Below are 24063 nucleotides of genomic sequence, written 5' to 3' on the forward strand. Positions count from 1 at the left end.
TTAGTTAATCTATAAGAGGATTTATTACAAAAAATAACATAAGTGGTTGATCTTCGTTTGTGGTAGGTGTGGACTGTAGAGAAACGTTCATTAAAATAATTATTTTATCAGTCGTCAGTGACACACACTCTCTATCACACACACACACACACACACACACACACACACACACACACACACACACACATGAAGACTCACATTCAGCTCAAAGGAAGCAATGCCAATCCCAGTTGCTGCCCCGGAGCCCGCCAGTCCGATAAAGTGACCCGACCCGATGTTGCTGGCGAAGAGCGAAGCGCCCACCTGCCGGGGAGGAGGGCGTGAGGAAATGGGGCACGTGGACACACACACACACACACACACACACACACACACACACACACACACACACACACACACACACACTTACAGGGATCCAGTGCATGTTGCGGGACGCCAGGAAGTAGCCCGACATGCTGCTTCGCTTGGACCGCCATGACGACTGTGGGAGGCGCAGAAAGGACACATTTACTGTAGGTACCGGTCCTATTCACAACGAACAATATTACTATAAGACTCATTCTTTTTCTTATCATTGTTCTGACTCTTACCCTACTGCTGATATTTATTTCTTAGATAGCCGCCACCACCATAACAACAACAACAACAACAATAACTACAACAAAAACAACAGCTACTACTATATATATATATTTTTTTTTTACAGAAAAGGAGACAGTTCAAGGGCGTGAAAAAAAAACGATAATGAGAAAAAAAGCCCGCTACTTATTGCTCCCGAATAGAATACATTGGAGTGGCCAAAAAGAGAGGTTAATTTCGGGAGGAGAGATGTCCTGATACCCACCCCTTGAAAGAGTTGAAGTCGTAGGCTGGAGGAAATACAGATGAAGGAAGATTGTTCCAGAGTTTACCAGCGTGAGGGATGAAAGAGTAAAGATACTGGTTACCTCTTGCGTAAGGGGTTTGGACAGTATAGGGATGAGCTTCATTAGAAAGTCGTGTGAGGCGAGGCGGCGGGAGGGGGGAAAGCATGCAGTTAGTAAGTTCAGAAGAGCAGTTAGCGTGAAAATATCGATAGAAGATAGAAAGAGAGGCAACATCGCCACGGAATTTTAAGAGGTAGAAGACTATCAGTAAAAGGAAGAGAGCTGATGAGACGAAGAGCCTTAGACTCCACTCTATCCGATAGAGCTGTGTGAGTGGAGCCCCTCCACACGTGAAATGCATACTCCGTACGCGGGCGGACAAGGCTCCTGTATATGGATAGCAATTGTGCGGGGGAGAAGACTGGCGGGGACGGTACAGAACACCCAACCTCGAGGAAGCTGATTTAGTGAAAGAGGAGATGTGAAGTTTCCAGTTAAGATTTTGAGTTAAGGATAGACCGAGGATATTTAGTGTTTAAGAAGGTGACAGCTGAGTGTTGTCGAAGAATAGGGGATAGGTGTTTGGAAGATTGTGTCGAGTTGATAGGTGGAGAAATTGGGTTTTTGAGCAAGGTCTGAGGTTAAGCGTTCTGCAGCCTCCAGTCTGGAGTCATATACTTCCTGTTAGGATGGTCTTCTATTGAAAGAAGTTGAATAATGCAGAGTGGAATCGTCGGCGGATGAGTGGACAGGACAGTTTGTTATGGAAAGATCATTGATGAATAACAGGAAGAGAGTGGGTGATAGGACAAAGCCCTGTGGAACACCACTGTTAATAGGTTTAGGGGAAGAACAGTGACTGTCTGCCACCGCAGAGATAGAACGGCCGGAAAGGAAACTGGAGATAAAGGGACAGAGAGAGGGACAGAATCCGAAAGAGGGCAGTTTAGAAAGCAAAGACTTGTGCCAGACTCTATCGAAGGCTTTCGATATGTCTAGCGCAATAGAGAAAGTTTCACCGATTCAAAAGCCTTAGATAGACAGGAAAGTAAAGATACAGGGCGGTAGTTTCAGGGATTGGAACGGTCACCCTTCTTAGGCACAGGCTGTACAAAGCCGTACTTCCAGCAGGAAGGAAAGGTAGATGTTGATAGGCAGAGACGAAAGAGTTTGACCAGGCAAGGTGTCAGCACGGAAGCACAGTTTTTAAGGACAATAGGAGGTACTCCATCAGGTCCATAAGCCTTCTGAGAGTTGAGGCCAGAGAGGGCATAGAAAACATCATTTTTAAGGATCTTAATAACAGGTATGAAGGAGTCGGAGGGGGAATGAGTAGGAGGAATATGCCCAAAATCGTCCAGAGTGGAGTTGTTACAGAAAGTTTGAGTGAAGAGTTCAGCCTTAGAGGTAGATGAGACGGCGGTGCTGCCGTCAGGGTTAAGGAGAGGAGAGAAAAAAGAAGAAGTGAAATTGGAGGAGATATTTTTGGCTAGATGCCAGAAGTCACGGGAAGAACTAGAGAAAGCAAGGTTTTGACATTTTCTGTTGATGAAGAAGTTTTTGGTAAGTCGGAGAATAGATTTGGCACGATTCCGGGCTGAAATATAAAGATCATGGTTAGTAGGAGTGCGAAGGCTCTGGTACCTTTTGTGAGCTGCCTCTCTATCTTTAATAGCACGAGAACAAGCAAGATTAAACCAAGGCTTTTTAGCATGAGGAGTAGAGAAAAAGCGTGGAATGTATGCCTCCATTCCAGAGACAATCACCTTTGTGATGCGCTGGGCACACACAGAGGGATCTATCTCTTGGAAGCAATAATCATTCCACGGGAAATTGTTAAAGTATATCCTCAGGTCGTCCCACCGAGCTGAAGCAAAATGCCAAAAACATCGTCTCTTCGTTGGGTCCAGAGGATGTACAGGAACAATAGGACAGGATACAGAAATAAGGTTGTGATCGTTGGAGCCCAACGGAGAAAACAGTTTGACAGAGTAAGCAGAAGGGTTAGAGGTACGGAAGAGGTCTAATATGTTGGGCCGGTCTCCAAGACGGTCGGGAATACGTGAAGGGTGCTGAACCAACTGCTCTAGGTCGTTGAGGAGAGCAAAGTTGTAGGCTTGTTCACCAGGCTGGTCAGTGAAAGAGGATGAAAGCCAAAGCTGGTGGTGAACATTGAAATCTCCCAAGATGGAGATTTCAGCGAAGGGAGAGTGGGTCAAGATGTGCTCCACTTTAAGAGTTCATATAGTCAAAGAATTTTACATTGTCAGTAAAGTTAGGTGAGAGATAAACAGCACAGATGTAATAGAATGACAATGAAGTCTTAGCCAGATGGTGGAAAATTCAGAAGAGTCAAGGTCGTGGGCATGAGAAACAAGTGATGTTGCGCACGTAGACGCAACATCCAGCTTTGGATTGAAATTTAGGATATAGATAGTAGGAGGGAACAGAGTAGAGATTGCTGTCAGTAGCCTCAGAAACCTGTGTTTCGCTGAGGAAGAGAAGGTGAGGTTTAGAGGAGGAGAGTGTGTGTTCCACAGAATGAAAATTAGAACGAAGACCGCGAATGTCGCAGAAATTGATAAGAAAAAGGCTCGAGGAGTTACCGACTACTATTACTACTACTACTACTACTACTACTACTACTACTACTACTACTACTACTACTACTACTACTACTGCTACTGCTGCTGCTGTTGCTACTACTACTACTACTACTACTACTGCTGCTACAACAGCTACCACTGCAACGACCACGACTACTACTACTACTACTACTACTACTACTACTACTACTACTACTACTACTACCACTACTATATAATAATAATAATAATATTAGTAATGGCCAAAGAAAGACAGGATGAATAAACCCAGCCAGGACTCGAACCACAGGAATGGCGCACGCCGCCACCAGTACAGCGGGGTGGCGGCGTGCGCCACTCCTGTGTTTCGAGTCCTGGCTCGGTTTATCAATTCAGTATGATAATAATTTACATATTAGTTATAATAATAATAATGTAATGATAATAATAATATTAAAGATAATTCTTAATTTCGCACTGTCACATGGTTATCACAGCATGAAGGACGTGACATTTGTTGTCACACCCACTACACGCCCCCCCCGCCCACACACACACACACACACACAAAACACACACACACACACACACACACACACACACACACACATGCACGGTGTGAGAGGAACTTCCAGCTAATTTCATAGTGGGAAGCTGGAAATGCTATCAAAGAAGGAGATGCATTTCACCAAAGGTAGCATTGAAATTCTTACTAATCATGCTCTTTTTACATCTGCCCGGAATCGTGCCATATATATTCTTCGATTTGCCAAAAATTCTTTCAGCAATTGAAATTTCCAAAATCTTGTCGACCGTAAATTTCCTGCAGAGACTTTTGACGTCTATCCAAGAATTTTCCTAACAAATTTAACTTCATCTTTTACCACTCCTCCTTATACAGACTACCTAGTTTATACGGTGTGATCTGAACGTTACGTAACTATTGTTGCCAAATGGTGCTGAAATTTTTGTGGATTTTTCACTACATTATCGTGTCAGTGGCAGGAAGGAGTGTGGATGAGGAAGGGTTAGCTTTGATGGGTTTGAGAGATAAAGCATCAGAAGGCAGAGACCGTGGGGCTTCTTCGTAAGACCTGTGAGTTATGAGTAGTCGCTGCCAGGTACACGTCAGCAGGTGACGCTGGTGATGAATGTTTTCTTAATTAGTGCATTTGATGTATCGTTCGTGACTTAATCTCCTTATCTTGTTATGGGTGCAGCAAGGTGATGAATCAGATATTTGCGAGCCTGTCAGTCAAACTTTATGAAATGGTAGCAGTCTGTGGCTTTTATTATCTGTTAATCTGAGCAATTATTTTGTTTATAAGGTTCAAGGAATTTAAACTCAGATTCTGCCTGGCTTGTGGTGGCTCCACCGTGCGTAGGACAAGTTTTTTTTTATCGAATATAGTTATTTAATGAATCTAACTGTGCCAAGGTGAAGACAGGTGTTTTTTCATGGGGAGAATAAGGAAGAAGAAAAAGAAAGTGGGAGAGAAAGGAAAACTTGAATTAAGGAAAAAATATATATGAAGTGAAAAAATATCGTGAATTATTACAGGGGGATGAAAAAAGAGAGCAGAGGACGGAAAGATTTGAAAGAGGAAGGGAAAGGCAGAGTCAGAAAGAAAGAAAAAAGGAACAGGAGAAGGAGGAAGAAAAGGGAATAAGAGAGAAAGAAGGATAAAGTTGCTTCCCATTTTCCAATACGGAAAAAGTAAGAGTGAGAAATGGAGGAAAAAAAAAAGAAGAGTAGGGAGGGAAATGCGGAGGGAAGGACTGAATCTTCTGAGCCATTACTGAAAGGGACTGTTGAATAACAGGGGTAAAAGTTAACGAGGTTGATTGGAAAGTGCAGGCCTATTTCAAGGGTAAAGGGCCAGAAGTTTCCCCGTGGCCCGTTTCTGGTTATATACCTGCCAACACTCCTCTCCTCCTGCTTCTTGAAGAGAGTATATTCATTCTTACCAGATGTCACTAGCGACTATGTCTTGCCCACAAAGCTTAAACTATTCTTTCAGTTATCGTAAATTACCTGTGTTTCTCTGGGACTTGTAATAATGGGGTATATTCAGAGTTGCCAGCCAGCGGGTGTCACTACCGACTTTGTCTTTGGGCCCATGAGGCTTAAACTATTCTTTCAGTTATCGTAAATCACTTGTGTTTCTCTGGGTCTTGTAGCAATGGCGTATATTCAGAATTGCCAGCCAGCGGGTCTCACCATCGAGTACGTCTTTGGACCCACGAAACTTGAACTGTTCTTTAAATTATCGTGTATTACCTGTGTTTATTCTGGGCCTTGTAACAATTACACTACAACACAGTAAGTCATTCTGTTGTTAAAAAAAAATTAGTTGATCACTCTCGTTGTTTTATTTATTGGTAAACGAGACAAAATAAATGACTTTTGGAAGCTCATCCTCACCCCCAAAGTTTTTTTGGATGAAAGCCCTGAAAAATCAAGCAGCACTGGACATTTAAAATAAAAATATTTATATTACAATATTTGCTCGACAGAAACCGTCACAACACTAGGACGATCAGGTAGCATCCAGTGTTGGAGTCTCCGTAAGCTTCCGCTCCCAGCATGTTACACTCCACCCTCAACTGAGTGCTGGTTGTTGTGTGGGGTGGACGCTTGCCGCTAGTGCCGGCCCGAGCCTCAATGGGGCCCTATGCAGTATTTGATTTGGGGGGCCCCAAAAAAGATCTTGTGCCAATAATTATAATCAGCATACAAAGCAATAGTTTGTAAATAAATTAACCACCGGACCACTAGCTAGTGGTTTTGGGTTTTGAAAGCTTACCATAAAATACAGACGTAACAAAATCATTCCGTATTAGAGTGAGACATGTTGAGTTCTGTTTTTGCTACTTTTCCACCAATACGGAACGCATTTTGTTCCATATGTCTCCACTTTCATGTTGGGGACACGATCATGCATCTTAACATAGTTTGTAATTTGTAACACTGAAAAAAAATATATTTGTTTGAATGAAGGGGACACTTTTGAGCAGTTATTTTTATTTTTATCAAGACACCGAAGACCAAATAAGGACGGAGAGTCACTGATATGCGGTAGCCCGCAGGGTGACATGGTGATATCATCCTGCTCGGTCTGCAGAACGTTGCGCCAAGGAGTCGCAACTGACACGTACGTTAGATAAAAATAAAAATAAATAGGGGGGCGGGGCAGGAGGTTGGGGGCCCTAAAGCAGCCGCTTAGCTCGCTTATGCCTCGGGCCGACCCTGCCTGCCGCTACCAGGATGGTGGGCAGGTCAAATGTGATGACGTTTAGGGCTAGGAGTGTAGGACGGAGAGTAACACGGTAGAATCGGAAGCCGGTGACAATCACGGAGATTCAAACAATGAATGCTACAGTTTCTGTCGAGATGCTAAACGCCATAATGTTTCTTGATAAATTCCTTCGAAGGAGAGATTGATACACTCTAAGCAGATACTCAGCAAATATTGTATTATAAATGTATTTTTCCAAAGGTTCAATTCTGCTAGATTTTGCAGGGCTTTCATGCAAGAAAGAATTTTAATGAAGATAAGCTTCCAATACTCAGTTATTTTGCCTGGTTTACCAATAAGTAATACAACGAGAATGATGAACTACGTTTTTATTACCAATAGTATCATATATTGTATTGACATGCAATTGTTATATGTCCCAGGGGAACACAGGTAATTTGCGATAATTGAAAGTATTATTCAAGCTTTGTGGGTCCAAAGACGTAGTCGGTGGAGACATTTGGAAAGGATGAATATACCCCATTACGCTTCAATACAACAAGGGATACTATTGTTGTTTTATTTATTGGTAAAAGAAACTATGAATGACTAATTGGAAGCTTAGGCTCATTAAAATCTTTTTTGCCTGAAAGCACTGCAAAATCAAGCAGAATTGGATTAAAAAAATCTATTTATATTGCAATATTTGCTGAGTATCTGCTTTGGGTGAATCAGCCTCGCCTTCTTTGAAATTTTAATCGAAGGGTAAATTAACCCTCTCGCTCACTTTCATGCCAATGGGGTGTATATATGTTTAGGGCCCAAGTTCTCGTTCACGCCAGTGGCGTGAATGGGACCAAAAATGTTATTTGAAATACTTATATTCACGCCAATGGCGTCATTTTCTGGTTGAGCCTAATTAGTCTCCTAACCCTCACCCAAATGAACTACTAAAGTAGCTAGCTATCCTCTTCACTGGCGTGGCTTTGACCACGAGTTAAGGTGGCGTCACACTGGACCCAAATCTGGCGAGCACGAGCTCTTGCTGGCAGCTTTTGCTCGCGAGCAAGTCACTGTTGTCGTCACACTGACGAGCGACGAGGGGAGAGCAACGAGCAACATTGTAAACAAAGCCTCAACCATGGCGCCTACTACACCTACGCTTCGCATTACGGCTAAGTGTGCAGCTGTGACGACATTACTTGCCGTTATTCAACAAGCGCAGAAGGAGAAAAGACGAGTCTGGGTTCGGTCATGGCTGAAGAGAAGAAAGGGAGACCCATGGTTTGTACAACATCATAACTTTCTTCAGCGTAGACTTAAATAAATGAGGATGGCTGTGGTACCACCACTCGGGATGGTCCCTGACTCTAAATATTAAAGAATGCATAATATCGGAGGACCAATGAACTCTAGAACTAGGAGCGAAGGTGGTCATGGCGAGTGCTTACTTCAGCTGGGCGGTCTTGGTCTTGGTCAGGGATCCAGAAATCAAAATAAAAACCAACACTAGTTTTCACAATATTATAAATTATTACAAACACCATCAAACGTCAAACGAGTATGTGAATAAGTTATCTAATATCATGGGTATACGGATCCAATATACTAGGCAATATATATTATTCACATATCGGTGCACCAAAGAGCTCATTTGACTGCCTGCTCGCGGCTCGCCGAGCTGCTCCCCGTCCAAGCGGCGAGCTAAACGCAGGAGCAAAAGCTCGCGAGCGAGCCATCCCGCGAGCAAAAGCTGCCAGCAAAAGCTCGTGCTCGCCAGATTTGGTCCAGTGTGACGCCGGCTTTAAAAACAAAGGCAGTTTCCGCCATCTTGGCGCAACAGTCAGACGTTTCCTCTCATTGCTGTGAGCTGTAAACCTTTCGCGCGGTACGTTGCGGCCATGAGGCCTACCAGAAATATATACTTTTTACCAACTTATTAAAGTAAATATGCAGCTATGAGAGTGTGAATTCGAATTTTTCGCATTTCTGCATGCGCGAAGCGCACTAGTTTGTAGTATTCTACTTCTAAATTCCACCACAATAAAATTATACGAGCTGTTGAAAACAACTTTCGTGAGAGATTTCCTTGATTTCTGCTTTACAATATGTGCTATAAACATTGATTTATCATGTGTTTTGAATAAAAATAAAGGCAAAACAACAAATAAGAAGCGCACTTTCTTAATTGTTTTAAGAAATGTTTTTATTTTTCCGCTAATATCTCATGGTGCTAATTGTCGTATTGGAAATCTGAAGAAAGCATAAGAATTCTCATGAAATTCTACCCTGAAAATCTTTAGCTATGGAGGTGGATGGGAACATGAAGTAAGTTGAAAAATAGTTTATACGCATTTTATTTCGTGTCCATAAATGTCGTATAAATTATTGTTTTGTATTTTTTTATTATGTCATGTAAAACTACAACTAATATCGAAGCCACTCATATATTATATATAGGAATGAGTGCAGTCTTTGTGGGTGAAAACTGACTTGAGAAACAAAATATTTTGGAACACGGAAAAACTACCTGGAGCCGGCCAGAGCAGGGATTCTACAAATAGACATAGAAAAAAAATCTTAATGAAACTTATGGTGTGAGAGAGGGTTAAGTACGTGGGATCTCAAAGACCATTCTGCATCCAAGACTCTGTTTACAATGTGACTCTTTGCTCAGACTGGAGGGACAATGGACCCATATTTTAAACTACTTCACACCTTGTATGTTTAAAATGATTTACTTTCTTTAAGTCTAAGGAAAAACAATTTCTGAGCAAAGCGTTACATTTAGTGAACAGAGTCTTGGTGAGTCTCGGATACAGGATGGTCGTTGAGATACCACGTACTTAATTTACACTTCGATTGAAATTTCGTAGAAGGCGAGACTGATACAACCAAAGCAAGTATTCGGCAAATATTGTAATATGAATAGAAATGTTTCAACAGTCCAATACTTATTGATTTTACAGGGTTTTCATGCAAGGAAGATTTTGATGAGGATAAGTTTCTAGTTAATCATTATTGTCTCGTTTACCAATAAAGTAAAACAACAAGAATGATTAACTACATTTTTATTACCAAAGTATGACTTATTGTATTAAAGTGTAATTGTTAAAAGTCGCAGAGAAACACAGATAACATACGATAATGGGGTATATTTATCCTTACCAGGTGTCACTACCGATTACGTCTTTGGGCCCACGAAGCTTGAACTATGCTTTTAATTATCGTAAATTACCATTTTTTTTCTACGTACTTGCCTACCGCGCCGGTAGCCTTCCTTGAGGTGCCTGGTGGTCGGCCCGAGCCCGTCGTGGCACAGGCAAGTGTTTATAGTGGCGCCATCTATTCTTGGATCATGCTACCCACTTGAGCTCATTCTTGATTTCCCTTGAACAGTTCCTCTAGAGTCCGGGTTAACATATGGTCTTCAGGACAGCATGTAGATAGTCTTAAGCCACTCGGCGGTGACTGAAAAATCCCAGGTGGTAGTGGCAGGTTCGAACCGGCGTCATCTAGGACGCGGTGGAACGCCGGACCGATGTGGTGTCGTCAGACATCCCGTATCGTGAGACATCCCATCCTGAATACATACATGAATTTCGACACGGTACCGTGTCTTTTGTCGTCTGCTTATCAGGATCTGCCCCACCTAAGTTTATTTATATTATTATAAAAGCAAATGATGACGTATGTATATAACTATGATATCAATAATCACTTCTTCTTTTTCTTGTGACCTATTCCGTTTTGCATCGCTTTTTAGGTCCTCCTTGGTACTTTTTTTATACTTAGATGCTTCACTTAGTTACTCTGTGATAATAAAGATTGGGTTCCGCGATGCGAAGTTCAGGATGGGATGTCTCATGATACGGGATGGCAGACGACACCACACCAGCACGCTAACCACTCAGCAATCACTTTCCCATGTGTTTCTTTGGGACTTGTTAAAATTACACTTCAATACAATAAGTGATACTATTGTTAATAAAAATGTAGTTGATCATTCTCGTTGTTTTATTTATTGGTAAATGAGAGAAAATAAATGGCCGTTGCAAGGTTCTCCTCATTAAAAATCTTTCTTGCATGAAAAGCTTGCAAAATCAAGCAGAACTGGACTTTTTAAAAATTTATTTATATTACAATATTTGCTGAGTACCTGGTTTGGGTGTATCAGTCTCGCCTTCGAAGAAATTTATCATAAACAAGCAACTCGACAAAAATCGTACTATTCATTGTTTGATCTCCGTGGGCGACACTAGCTTCCGCTTCCAGTGTTACACTCCGCCCTCAACTCCTGGCTTCAGACGTCATCACCTTTATCCTGCCCACCTTCCAGGTAGCGGCACGCGTCCCCCCCAAGGTCATGGCCCACTCCCCACAACAACCAGCACTCAGTTGAGGGCGGAGTGTAATATGCTGGATCGGAAGCCTGGGACCACACGGAGACCCAAACACCTGGCAGCCCTTGTGTAGTGGGAGGTTTTATCTAGCTGCTTGACGCCCTAAAATGTGTTTTGATATATTTCGTCGAAGGCGAGACTGATACACCCTAAACAAATACTTGGCAAACATTGTAATACCAATATATATATATATATATATATATATATATATATATATATATATATATATATATATATATATATATATATATATATATATAGATATAGATATAGATCTATATATATATATATATATATCTATATATATATATATATATATATATATATATATATATTGCTTGAATTTGCAGGGCTTTCATGCAAGAGAGGTTTTTTAATGAGGAGAACCTTTCACGGTCATTTATTTTATCTTATTTACCAGTAGATAAATTAACGAGAAAGTTCATAGTGAATATTTGAATGGGATTATAGCATTTTCCCCTTATCTCTTACCTTTTAATTTACGGATATTGTTTTTAAAAGGGATGGTGACAACAAATAGGCTGACGGGATGACAGGTGTATAGCAAGGCTGGCTTGGTATGCACACGGAGAAAGTGGTGTGTAGTAGTGACACTGTAAGTTTGTGGCCCTTATTAATGATTTTGATCAGTTGACTTTGAAGAAAATATTGGAAGTTATGATTTTTGTGTGATACTATTATTTTTAGTTGTTCCGTGTGATCGCGTGCTTTCCTATAAAATATTTGCCATGATTTTCTCCTACAGCCGAACACTTCATTAGGGTCTCTTGGTTGGGCTTAAGGGGGGTTGTAAATGGTCAGCCAGAATTTTTTTTTTATATGTTTTTGGCTTATAAAATTCTGCGATTTTTTTTCTTTTGGTATATAAATGAATATGATGAAAAAATAATAGTGGTATGCAACATGCATTTCAATGCAATGCAACGTGCTGTAATGAGCTTCTGCGCGGCGCCACGGGCTTGCAATCCATGTTTTCACCTCTTTTTAATTTTAGGATTTTTTATTTCATCATGATAGTCTTAGGTTCTTTCACACCACTAGTTAAGAAAATGGAAATTTTAAGTCACTAATATATTTTTGTATTAACCGTGGAAAATCAATTTATATATTATTTTTTTTCATAAATCCAACAAAACACACTATGTATCAGCCTCAGATGTCTTTTGAATTATATTCTATTGATTTTACATAGTAGAACACTGGTTTTTACTTTGAAATATGGTCAAATTCGAGTACATGCATTTGTGACCCCGTAATAAAGACGTAACAATGGGTAAACTAAGCAGCCTGTGTACCCATCTAATGAAAGTAAGTTAAGGAAACCATGTCTGTTTTTTCCTTCATATCCTGTGTATATATCCTGTGGATTTCAAGTCCCTAGTTGGCATAGTAAAAAAAAAAAAAAAAAAAAAAAAAAAAAAAAAAATAAACTTCATCGCATATCTCAAAACCATGATTTTGCACTTTAGAAAATATCTCTTCCGTTGCACTTTTTGTTATACACACATCTTCTACTGCAGTTTATTAAAATATGTGTCAGGAATAGGGTTTGCTGTCGGAACTATTGTTTGAAGTTGAATTTGATTTTTGAAAAATATTTGTCAAAATATTTTTTATTTCATCGAACTTTAAAAAATATTTTTTACTATTGTATAAAACTTGCCGTTAGCAAGCGTTAATCTCCTATCCTTCCTGATTACAATGTTTTTTGAATGAAAGAAATTGGCCCGTAAGTAAGGGAGGAGATACGCTTAGAACATAAGGAATTTAACATGGGATTTGAGATTTTACAACCCACCCTTAAAGAACATTTAGCCTGTTTTCTGATTTGTTTAGTTCAGGGGTTCCCAAACCAGGGGTTGGGACCACAAGTGGGGTCGGAATGCTCATTATGTGGGGTCATAAAGAGGTCATGGGGTCGGTGGGGTCGCTGAGGTACCCCCAAGGTCTGGGGGTACGAAATATCAGTGCTGTATAATACTTTCATTGAGAAAAAAATAACAAGTCAAATAATAAATAATAATTGCTTCAAGCACACTTACACGAGCTACGACTGACCGTTGTATCCCCCCTCTCCCTCACTCCCGTACTACCCTCCCCGCTCTTACATCCTCGTGAAATTCGCGTAATTAAATTTCGTTCTATTTCCCTATTTACTCATTTATTCCAAAAATTCACATCCTCAATATCGTCAGCACCCGTAAAACTTTGGTATATATGCAAAAGAATCCTCACTTCCATGGTTTTTGACAACTGATGAAATTAAATTCACACAAAATATCAACCTCTGTGCAGGAGCAGGCTGAAAGCACTCACTTGTGCTTCCACCCCCGCTCCGTCAGGTCAGTTTCTGTGAACCGCAATTTTATGTGGTGTTTTAGTGTGGTAAGATGCAATGCAATGATATTGCGCAGCAAAGGAGGTATCACAATGAGAAGAGAAGTGATGATGATGTGTTATTTTTTTTAAAATACTTTATTTACATTGCTGATTAATAACATTAATATAAATATATTTAGTAATACGAGAACAATTCCTTTTCCAGCGGCCAGCCATTATGGAGAGGTTTTTAAAGACACCATCTGAAACTTCAACCAAGAAACGGAAACGCTCTATTAATACATCATTGCTCGACAAGCATGGAATTCCTGACGTCAGTGGTAAAGGTATATGTGTTATGTGTTCTAAAGAAATTGCTGAGGAAACACTGAAGCCTAATAAACTACAGAGACACATGGAAACTCACGCAAATATTGCTGCTCTTTCAGAAGAGGCCCGCAAGAGAATTTTTCATCATCGTTATGGAAATCTAACCAAGTCTCAGGCAATTTTATGCAGAACATTATCTCAGAAGGAAAAGATGGAAATGTTTTCGTATAAGACAGCTTTCCTTATTGCTCAGCAAAAGCGACCTTTCACAGAGGGTGAGACTATCATAAAGCTTGCTTTAAAAAACTTTTGTGAAGTATTTGAGGATGAACCATTTGCTAAAAAGATCCGTGAAGCTGTTGATGATGCTACTCTCGGCAATAATACCATAACAAAACGCCTCCTTTTGTCAGGAAAATCTAAATATGTTTTTCTCCTTTACATAAATACATCATATGACCAACAAAACACAATAATGCTCTAAATCCAGAAATAAATATAAACACTAGGGATATATATATATATATATATATATATATATATATATATATATATATATATATATATATATATATATATATATATATATATATATACACACACACACACACACACACACACACACTTGGGGTCGCACTGAACAGTTGAAAGTGCTGAATGGGGTCGTGCTAGGAAAAGCTTGGGAACCCCCGTTTAGTTGTTTAAAACGAAATTAGTATTCATCATGGTGCGTTCTCCCCTGAAACGATGTCAACATATTCAGGAAGGACCACTCTCCTCCTTGATAAATCATATATATCTATATTAACCAAAATGAAAATCAAAGCAAATTAATACATCAATTAGTTGTAAAATTGCCCTTGTATCATATGGAAGTTCGTAGGAAAAAAAAATGATGTATGATAAAGCAGACATTTCTCGAGTAGGCTAAAGTAAACGTGATCTCCTTGTGAAGAAAACATGCCAACATAGAGTACGTAACATGCTTAGGATCAGTCATTTAAAAAAGAATTACATATTTCCCATTTTGGAATCACATTCTCTCTCTCTCTCTCTCTCTCTCGTAGTGAGGTTACTTACAATGAGTCCCACCGCGAATACAAACACGAAGTAGAGCACCAGCACCACAATGTCCACAGTGTTCAGGACCTGCTCCTCGGTGGTGTCCGCCATGGCATCAATGTACTTCAAGGGAGACCCACTGCGCTGGTCTTCTCCTTTCACGTTCTTGATAACGACTGATTGTCTTATGGTTAGCAATCTCACAAATTTATCATTTCCAGGATTAGAGGTTGTAAAATGTCATGATAACGATAATCCGCGTCATTTCTGTAGTCAGGAGAGATGAACGTCATCCGGTGTGTAATTCCACCCTATATATATATATATATATATATATATATATATATATATATATATATATATATATATATATATATATATATATATATATATATATATATTTTTTTTTTTTTGACAGCAAAGGAGACAGCTCAAGGGCACAAAAAAGTAAACATTAATAAAAAAAAAGCCCGCTACTCGCTGCTCCTAAAAAGAATCCAAAGAGGTGGCCGAAAGATAAGTCAGTTTCGGTAGGAGAGGTGTCCTGATACCCTCCTCTTGAAAGAGTTCAAGTCGTAGGCAGGAGGAAATACAGATGAAGGAAGATTGTTCCAGAGTTTACCAGCGTGAGGGATGAAAGAGTGAAGATGCTGGTTAACTCTTGCATAATGGGTTTGGTCAGTATAGGGATGAGCATGAGTAGAAAGTCGAGTGCAGCGGGGCCGCGGGAGGGGAGGCATGCAGTTAGCAAGTTCAGAAGAGCAGTCAGCGTGGAAATATCGATAGAAGATAGAAAGAGGCAACATTGCGGCGGAATTTAAGAGGTAGAAGACTATCAGTATGAGGAGGAGAGCTGATGAGACGAAGAGCCTTTGCCTCCACTCTGTCCAGAAGAGCTGTGTGAGTGGAGCCCCCCCACCCATGAGATGCATACTCCATACGAGGGCGGACAAGGCCCCTGTATATGGACAGCAACTGTGCAGGGGAGAAGAACTGGCGGAGACGGTACAGAACGCCCAGCCTCGAGGAAGCTGATTTAGTAAGAGATGAGATATGAAGTTTCCAGTTGAGATTTTGAGTTAAGGATAGACCGAGGATGTTTAGTGTTGAGGAAGGTGATAGCTGGGTGTTGTCAAAGAATAGGGATAGTTGTTTGGAAGATTGTGTCGAGTGGATAGGTGGAGAAACTGTGTTTTGAGGCGTTGAAGGACACCAGGTTCTTCTTGCCCCAATCGGAAATAATAGTAAGGTCTGAGGCTAAGCGTTCTGCAGCCTCCAGCCTTGAGTCGTTAAGTTCCTGAAGGATGGGTCTTCTATTAAAAGAAGTTGAATAATGCAGAGTGGAATCATCGGCGTAGGAATGGATTGGACAGTTCGTTTTGGAAAGAAGATCATCAATGAACAACAGAAAAAAAGAGTGGGAGATAGGACAGAACCCTGTGGGACACCACTGTTAATAGATTTAGGGGAAGAACAGTGACCGTCTACCACGGCAGAAATAGAACGGTCAGAAAGGAAACTGGAGATAAAGGTACAAAGAGAAGGATAGAAACCGTAGGAGGGTAGTTTAGAAAGCAAAGATTTGTGCCAGACCCTATCAAAAGCTTTTGATATGTCCAGCGCAATAGCAAAAGTTTCACCGAAACGGCTAAGAGAGGATGACCAAGAGTCAGTTAAGAAGGCTAGGAGATCACCAGTAGAACGCCCCTTGCGGAACCCATACTGGCGATCAGATAGAAGGTCAGAAGTGGAAAGGTGCTTTTGAATCTTACAGTTAAGGATTGATTCAAAAGCTTTAGATAGACAAGAAAGTAAAGCAATAGGACGGTAGTTTGAGGGATTGGAGCGGTCACCCTTCTTAGGTACAGGCTGTGTGAAGGCATACTTCCAGCAAGAAGGAAAGGTAGATGTTGACAGGCAGAGGCGAAAGAGTTTTACCAGGCAGGGTGACAGCACGGAGGCACAGTTTTTAAGGACAATAGGAGGCACTCCATCAGGTCCATAAGCCTTCTGAGGATTGAGGCCAGAGAGGGCATAGAAAACATCATTTTGAATAATCTTTATAACAGGCATAAAGGAGTCAGAGGGGGGATGAGTAGGAGGAATATGCCCAGAATCGTCCAGAGTGGAGTTTTTAGAAAAAGTTTGAGAGAAGAGTTCAGCCTTAGAGATAGATGAGACTGCAGTGTTGCCGTCATGACTGAGGAGTGGAGGGAAAGATGTAGAAGTGAAGTTGGAGGAGATGTTTTGGCTAGATGCCAGAAGTCACGGGAAGAGTTAGAGAAAGCAAGGTTTTGACATTTTCTATTAATGAAAGAATTTTGGTTAGTCGGAGAATAGATTTGGCACGATTTCGGGCAGAAATGTAAAGTTCATAATTAGCATTAGTTTGAAGGCTCTGGTATCTTTGTGAGCTACCTCTCTATCATTGACAGCACGAGAACAAGCGTGATTAAACCAAGGCTTTTAACGTGAGGAGTAGAGAAAGAACGAGGAATGTATGCCTCCATTCCAGAGACAATCACCTCTGTGATGCGCTGAGCACACACAGAGGGGTCTCTATCCTGGAAGCAATAATCATTCCACGAAATCGGAAAAGCACATCCTCACGTCGTCCCACCGAGCTGAAGCAAAATGCCAGAAGCATCGCCTCTTCGGTGGGTCCAGAGGATGTACAGGAGCGATAGGACAGGATGCAGAAATAAGATTGTGATCGGAGGAGCCCAACGGAGAGAACAGTTTGACAGAATAAGCAGAAGGGTGTGAGGTAAGGAAGAGGTCTAGACTGTTGGGCCGATCTCCAAGACGGTCAGGAATACGTGAAAATATATATCTATATATAAATATATATATATATATATATATATATATATATATATATATATATATATATATATATATATATATATATATATATATATATATATATATATATATATATATATATATATATATATATATATATATATATATATATATATATATATATATATATATATATATATATATATATATATATATATATATATATATATATATATATATATATATATATATATATATATATATATATATATATATATATATATATATATATATATATATATATATATATATATATATATATATATATATATATATATATATATATATATATATATCGGATAAGTCGGACACTCATTTATTTTTTATTTTTTTATTTTTTACGTTCTACGTTACGTTTATGTTTACATGTGAATGCCTACAAGAGAGAAGACTAATATAAATTACAGGAAACATCGAACTATTATCCAACATTGTGGCAGAAAATTATCGGGTGTTTTATACAGCTTTTGGCTAAATATTGTACATAAAAAACACATACATTTTATCAACAAAAAAAATCACCCATGATTCACATAAAACGTAAAATAATACATAAAACTAAAAGCACGTGTTTTAATCACGAATACGATTACAAACATATCACTGTTGAACAGATATGATTTGCTACACGTTTCTCCATGTTGGGGATAAGTGTAACGTCTATTAGCATAGTGAATACTGTTGGACGCCGCGAGGCAGGGAAGAATGAAGGGCTACGCGTAGAAGCCCCAAAGGAAGGCCGCCAGGCACATGACAACGATCGCCGAACCGTTCACCACGCTGTTGGGAGAAGCAGGATTTACATTTGAAGAATAACGAACAGCGGCCTGAGCTAGCTAACTTGACTAACATGGACGGCGTGATGCTCGTATGTGAGTCAACATAATCATAAGCAAATAATTCGTTAGCTTGTAGAAATACTTACTTTTTCCACGGTGCCTTTTCCACGAGAAACTCGGCAGCCTTTCTTGCCTTTTCCTCCGGTGTCAGGTCCTGTTCAGGGTCTTCCTCAGGTGCCGTGTCCTCAGGGTTCACGCCACACACACAGTTGAGGGCACGCCGCCAGGTAGGTAGATCTGGGGACAACAACATTTTTCAATACTCTGATGCGGAGATGATCTATTACGTCAGTGTGAGGCGATAAGGAAAGCGAAGATGTTTTCCTTGTCATAATTATATTTCTTTTCATAGAAGCTTCTCTGTGCTTTGACTTTTAAATCTTTAGGCACCAGTTTATTTATGGGGAGGCGGTGGCTGAGTGGTTAGCGTGCCGGCGCCGCGTCCGAGAGACAGGAGGGACGCGGGTTCGAATCCTGGCCGCCACACAGCTGGGATTTTTCAGTCACCGCCGAGTGGCCTAAGACTACCCACCACATGCTGCCTTAAGACCTCCTATCAACCCGGTCTCTTGATTACCTCTCCAAAGAGAGGCTCAAAGATGAGTTCCGGGGGGCAGTATGAGCCAAAACAAGATGGCGCCACTATAAACACTCGCCTGCGCCTCAACGGGCTGGGCCGACCATCAGGCCCCACCGGAGAAAAAGCCTAACGGCGCAATAGGCCACGACGTAAAAAAAAAAAAGTTATCTTACAGTAGAAGGATATAAATTGCAAAGTAATAGTTCATGAATGCTATTACTCATTGAAAGGATGAAATCAACAACATTGCCATAGTAACGGTGTTGAGTACTTCAAATATTGGACTGTGGATTAAATTAGTAGGATCAGTTAAACACACACACACACACACACACACACACAGCCCATTGCATTTGATGGAGGCAACACATGCAGGTCTTTGCAGAGACAGATTATGGGAGATTACCTGAAAACTAGGTATTACTCATGACAGAGTCGGCTCCTTAGAGCCTCACCCCTGGCGAGAAATGCACACAGAGGCGAGGCTAGCACAAATACATCGTAATTCAGTGAACATGTCACAGAGAGGCTATGGTACAAATGTCTTACTTTTGGCCGAAACAGTACCCTGGCTTCGCGGGGGCGGCACCCCAAACAGGAAGGGTATAAAGGATCTTTGTAGTTGAATATGAATATACCGAGTGCCTTTTTTGTCGAAAATTATAGAGAAGGCTATTAGACGGGAACATAATGAAAACGGGGCCTTCCCGCTACCGGGAGGAGAGCAGAAGGGTCTTACGTTTAGCGCCGCTGGTTAAAGCACTAGCAGTGTCACCATCCACTTTGGGCTGAATCTTGACCTTGTCATCAGGAAGCATCTCATTCCTCCATTCCCTGACGGACATACGAACCTCCGTACTGTGGCGGCTCCAGAAGGTTAGGCGGTACAACTGTAGAACGGAAAGTAGGTACACATATTATGGCGGAATGAAATGGGTGTTCATGCAGGCGTATTGGGACGGACCGGTGCTTATAGTCTTGTAATGTGATTGGAATAGATAATTTGTGCACAGTTGCCGGAATGGGAGGGTATGATTTTCTGAGGAGGGTGGGTGGGTAGGTGGGACGGAGTGGGTGAGATAGAGTGCATACTGAAAAAGACCTTTGTTTTGCAGTGGACTCTTAAGGGCCGATTATGAGGATGAGTGCGCTCTTGCAATAGAAAAGGGTGAATGGGGCGGGGTGGGGCATACTTACACACTTTTCAGGGATGGGCTCGGTGAGCAGCGACACGCCCACCGTCACCACCATGGTCAGCAGCAACAGGATACATCCGAAGTGGAGGTAATGCACGTTGCCAACGATCACTTTAATCCACTCTGGACGCCTGTCCTTTGATGCTGGCTCTGTCACGAAAGTATGCCACTGTCAACATTCATTGGCTCAAGGGCCAGTGCGACGGAGATGAGTAACGAGGCCACCCCCAGCTATTGCTTATTCCCACAACTTTACCTTTATCTGTGATTTTTACAATCTTGAAAAAATGACCAGCGAAAAATTACTTCCTCTGAAACTACGTTGGAAACGTTGCCATCTGGGCTGGGTTCTTAAGATGTATTTGTTCGTCTATTATCTGGATAAATATTGTTTCCTTGTAGATTACCACTCTAACTAAGATACCCTCGATGGTTTCAGGGCTTTTTGACTCCTGACGTACTGATAGATCTTTTACAGTGCTGTGTGGCACTTTGCGACTCACCTCCACAGGCAGGGATGGTGTAGGCAAACTCCATGACAAATCTAATGAGGCCGATGACCAGACCCACGATGAGACCCCAGAAGGCGCCCTGAAATAAACAGACATTTGTTATCAGACTCACAGTGTGCGCATCTTTACCCTCTAATGAGGGTAAGTAAAACCCTTTGGCTAGATACAAAAATCAATATACCTTACCGGCTCCGTAGTGCGTGGCCAGAAGATAGCCAGCAGGTAGATGGCGCAGATAGGCGGTGAAAGGAAGGAAGAGATGCTCTGAATGTAGATGAACAGCTGGCCACTGGCTGAACTCCTGGAGAACAATAGTAGCAACATTAGACAACCTGAGGTTGGGTCTCCTAGGGTTTGACTAATGATTTAGTATAAAAGATAAATAAATGGCTAATGTTAAAAGAAAATCGACGATGTCTCATGCAGCGGAAAGCCTTACTGTATAATGGGAATCCATAGGATGGAGATCACCACCATGATGAGAACAAAGCCGCGACCCACAATCAATAACTCAACGTCAGTCGCCTGCTTGCGAATCCTCGTCCAAATGTCAATGGAAAAGATCGTGGAGGAGGAGTTGAAGATGGAAGTGAGAGAGGACATGAGGGCAGCCAGCATCACGGCCAACATTAGTCCAGAGAGACCTGAAAGACCGAAGTGTTTGTTTGCATTAGTTTTTCAGACTTTGAATGTGCCTTTTTTTACAATAAAGGAAGCAGCTCAAGGGCAAAAAAATAATGAGAAAGAAAGCCCGCTATTCGCTGCCCATATAATACAGAGTTTAGAAGAGTAGCCAAAAGAGAGGTCAATTTCGGGAGGAGAGGTGTCTCAATACTCTCCTCTTGAAAGAATTCAAGTCGTAGGCAGGAGGAAACACAGATGAAGGATTGTTCCCGAGTCTACCAATGTAAGGGATGAAAGAATGAAGATGCTGGTTTCCTCTTGCATAAGGGATTTGAACAGTATAGGGATGAGCAAGAGTAGGAAGCCGAGTGTAGCGGGGCCGCGGAAGGAGGGGAGGCATGCAGTTAGCAAGCTCAGAAAAGCAGTCATCCTGAAAATATAGATAGAAGATAGGAAGAGAGGCAACATGGCAGCGGAATTTAAGAGGTAGAAGATTGTCAGTAAGAGGAAGGGAGTTGAGAGAGCTGTGTGTGTGGAGACCCCATTACATATGATATGCATACTTCACACGAGGAGGACAAGTCCCCTGTATATAGCATTTGGGAGGAGAAGAGAATGGGCGGAGACGATATAGAGCGCCCAACCTCGAGGAAGCTGCTTTAGTACGAGAGATTTATGAAGTATCCAGTTGAGATTTTGAGTTAATGATAGACCGAGGATATTTATTGAAGATGATAAGAGCTGAGTGTTATCGAAGAATAGGGGGATAGGTGTTCGAAAGACTGTGTTCAGTTGACAGGTGGAGATATTGAGTTTTTGAGGCGTTGATGGACACCAAGTTCTTCTTGCCTCAATTTGAATGATAGTAAGGTCTGAGGTTAAGCGTTCTGCGGCGTCCAGCCTGGAATCATGAAGTTCCTGTTGGGAGGGTCTTCAATCAAAAGATGTTGAGCAATGCAGAGTTCTCAGCGTAAGAGTGGATTGAAAGTCGTCAATGAACAACAGAAAGGAAGTGGGAGATAGGACAGAGCAATCTCGGATACCACTGCTGATAGGTTAAGGGGAAGAACAGTGACCGTCTACTTAGGCAGAGATAGATCGGCCAAAAAGTAAAATGGAGATGATAGCGAGAGAGAATCCGTAGGTGGGTAGTTTGGAAAGCAAAGATTTGTGTCAGATTGTCCAAAGCTTTCTGGATGTCTAAGGCAACAGCAAAAGTTTCACCGAAACGGCTAGGAGAGGATGGCCAGGAGTTAGTTAGGAAGGCAAGATCACCAATAGAACGCCTCTTGCGGAACACATGCTGGTGATCAGAAAGAAGGTCAGAAGTTGATAGATATTTAAGAACTTTCCTGTTAAGGATTGTTTCAAAAACATCTGAGAATTTGCCAGAGAGGGCATAGAAAACATAATTCTTAAGAATCTTAATAACAGGCATAGTGGAGTCAGAGGGGGATGAATAGGAGGAATATGCCCTGCATTATCGAGAGTGTAGTTTTTAAAGAAAGTCTGAGCGAAGAGTACAGCCTTAAAGGTAGATGTGAACAGCTGTGCTGCCATCAGGATTAAGGAGAAGTGAGTAAGATGAAGAAGTGAAATTGTTAAAGATATTTTTCGGCTAGGTGCCAGAAGTCTCTGAAAGAATTAGAAAAAGCAAGGTGTTGGCATTTACTATTGACGAAAGTGTTTTTTATTACAAAACTATAACACAATACAGCTGCTGCATCAGATACTGAACAAGTGTACCCAGTGTCACTTTTCGGGCTTCGGAGATTTCAAGAAAATGTTTACAGACTTTCTACTATAATATATCACAATCAGTGATGTATGAATACCGAAGTGTTCGAGAAAACTGACAAAATGTTTAAACAAATACCATCTGCAGATATTAAAAAAACAGCATATAAAGGCGTTGCCAGAAAGAAAAGTGGAAGAGAGAGAGAGAGAGAGAGAGAGAGAGAGAGAGAGACGCCTTTCTGCATTGTTTCATGGAATCTGTTATTCTGCTCCTTACCAGTCGGGAGAAGCTGGAGGACAAGCTCTACGTAAGCTATGTTAGTGCATCCTGCTCGGTTGTTGCAATACTTTTCGCACTCATCTGGGTCCACGCAGGCCACCTCATCCGTGAAGAGGATGCGCGAAGCCATGCCAGGGAAAACCAACATAAAGAGAGGCAGGAACTTCAGGGTACCTGCCAGAACGCAGCCAGCCTTGGCGTAAGTCATGTTCTTGCTGGAAAGCGTCCTCTGAACAATGACCTGCAAGACAGGAAAGACACTTGGGTGAGTGTGCAAAGTTAAACGTAGCACATAAAAGATCAGAAGTCAAAGGCAGCATTTTGTTAAATAACAAATGATACTGGAAGCATACAGAACAGGAAAATCTAACGCGTTGATAGAGTAGCGGCTAATATATCATATGTTTAGCATAGCCTACAAGCAGCACAAGGTGGGAACTGAAATATCGATTACCACTTTACACTTCTTCAGTGGTCGACTGTCGAGGACTTTGATGCTTAGATTAGATATTATAATTTATTAGATAATGTTAGTTACTAGACTTAATTAGTGTAATTAGATTCTGAAGACCTTTCCTGTTAAGGATTATTTCAAAAGCTTT

The 24063-nt window shown here is 41.1% G+C and overlaps 1 protein-coding gene across 3 annotated transcripts in view; it reads right to left on the bottom strand.

The window, feature by feature from the left end:
* LOC126989726 (sodium/glucose cotransporter 4-like) overlaps positions 1-24063 on the bottom strand; it is a 46219-nt gene that overhangs the window by 17140 nt on the left and 5016 nt on the right. Inside the window, exons 6-13 of one of the 3 annotated variants that reach the window (XM_050848340.1) lie at positions 23459-23702; positions 21260-21464; positions 21007-21121; positions 20812-20899; positions 20310-20458; positions 19852-20002; positions 18619-18769; positions 18009-18473 (exon numbers count right to left, since the gene is read on the bottom strand). In XM_050848340.1, the coding sequence (XP_050704297.1) occupies positions 18407-18473; positions 18619-18769; positions 19852-20002; positions 20310-20458; positions 20812-20899; positions 21007-21121; positions 21260-21464; positions 23459-23702 (1170 nt within the window). In that variant the 3' untranslated portion in view covers positions 18009-18406. Of the gene's footprint in view, positions 1-198; positions 304-409; positions 482-14846; positions 15166-18008; positions 18474-18618; positions 18770-19851; positions 20003-20309; positions 20459-20811; positions 20900-21006; positions 21122-21259; positions 21465-23458; positions 23703-24063 lie in introns of those variants that run through there. The other 2 variants (XM_050848339.1, XM_050848338.1) reach the window with 2 other exon arrangements.

Source organism: Eriocheir sinensis, unplaced genomic scaffold (genome assembly GCF_024679095.1).
Source record: "Eriocheir sinensis breed Jianghai 21 unplaced genomic scaffold, ASM2467909v1 Scaffold1274, whole genome shotgun sequence".
Classification (NCBI taxonomy): domain Eukaryota; kingdom Metazoa; phylum Arthropoda; class Malacostraca; order Decapoda; family Varunidae; genus Eriocheir; species Eriocheir sinensis.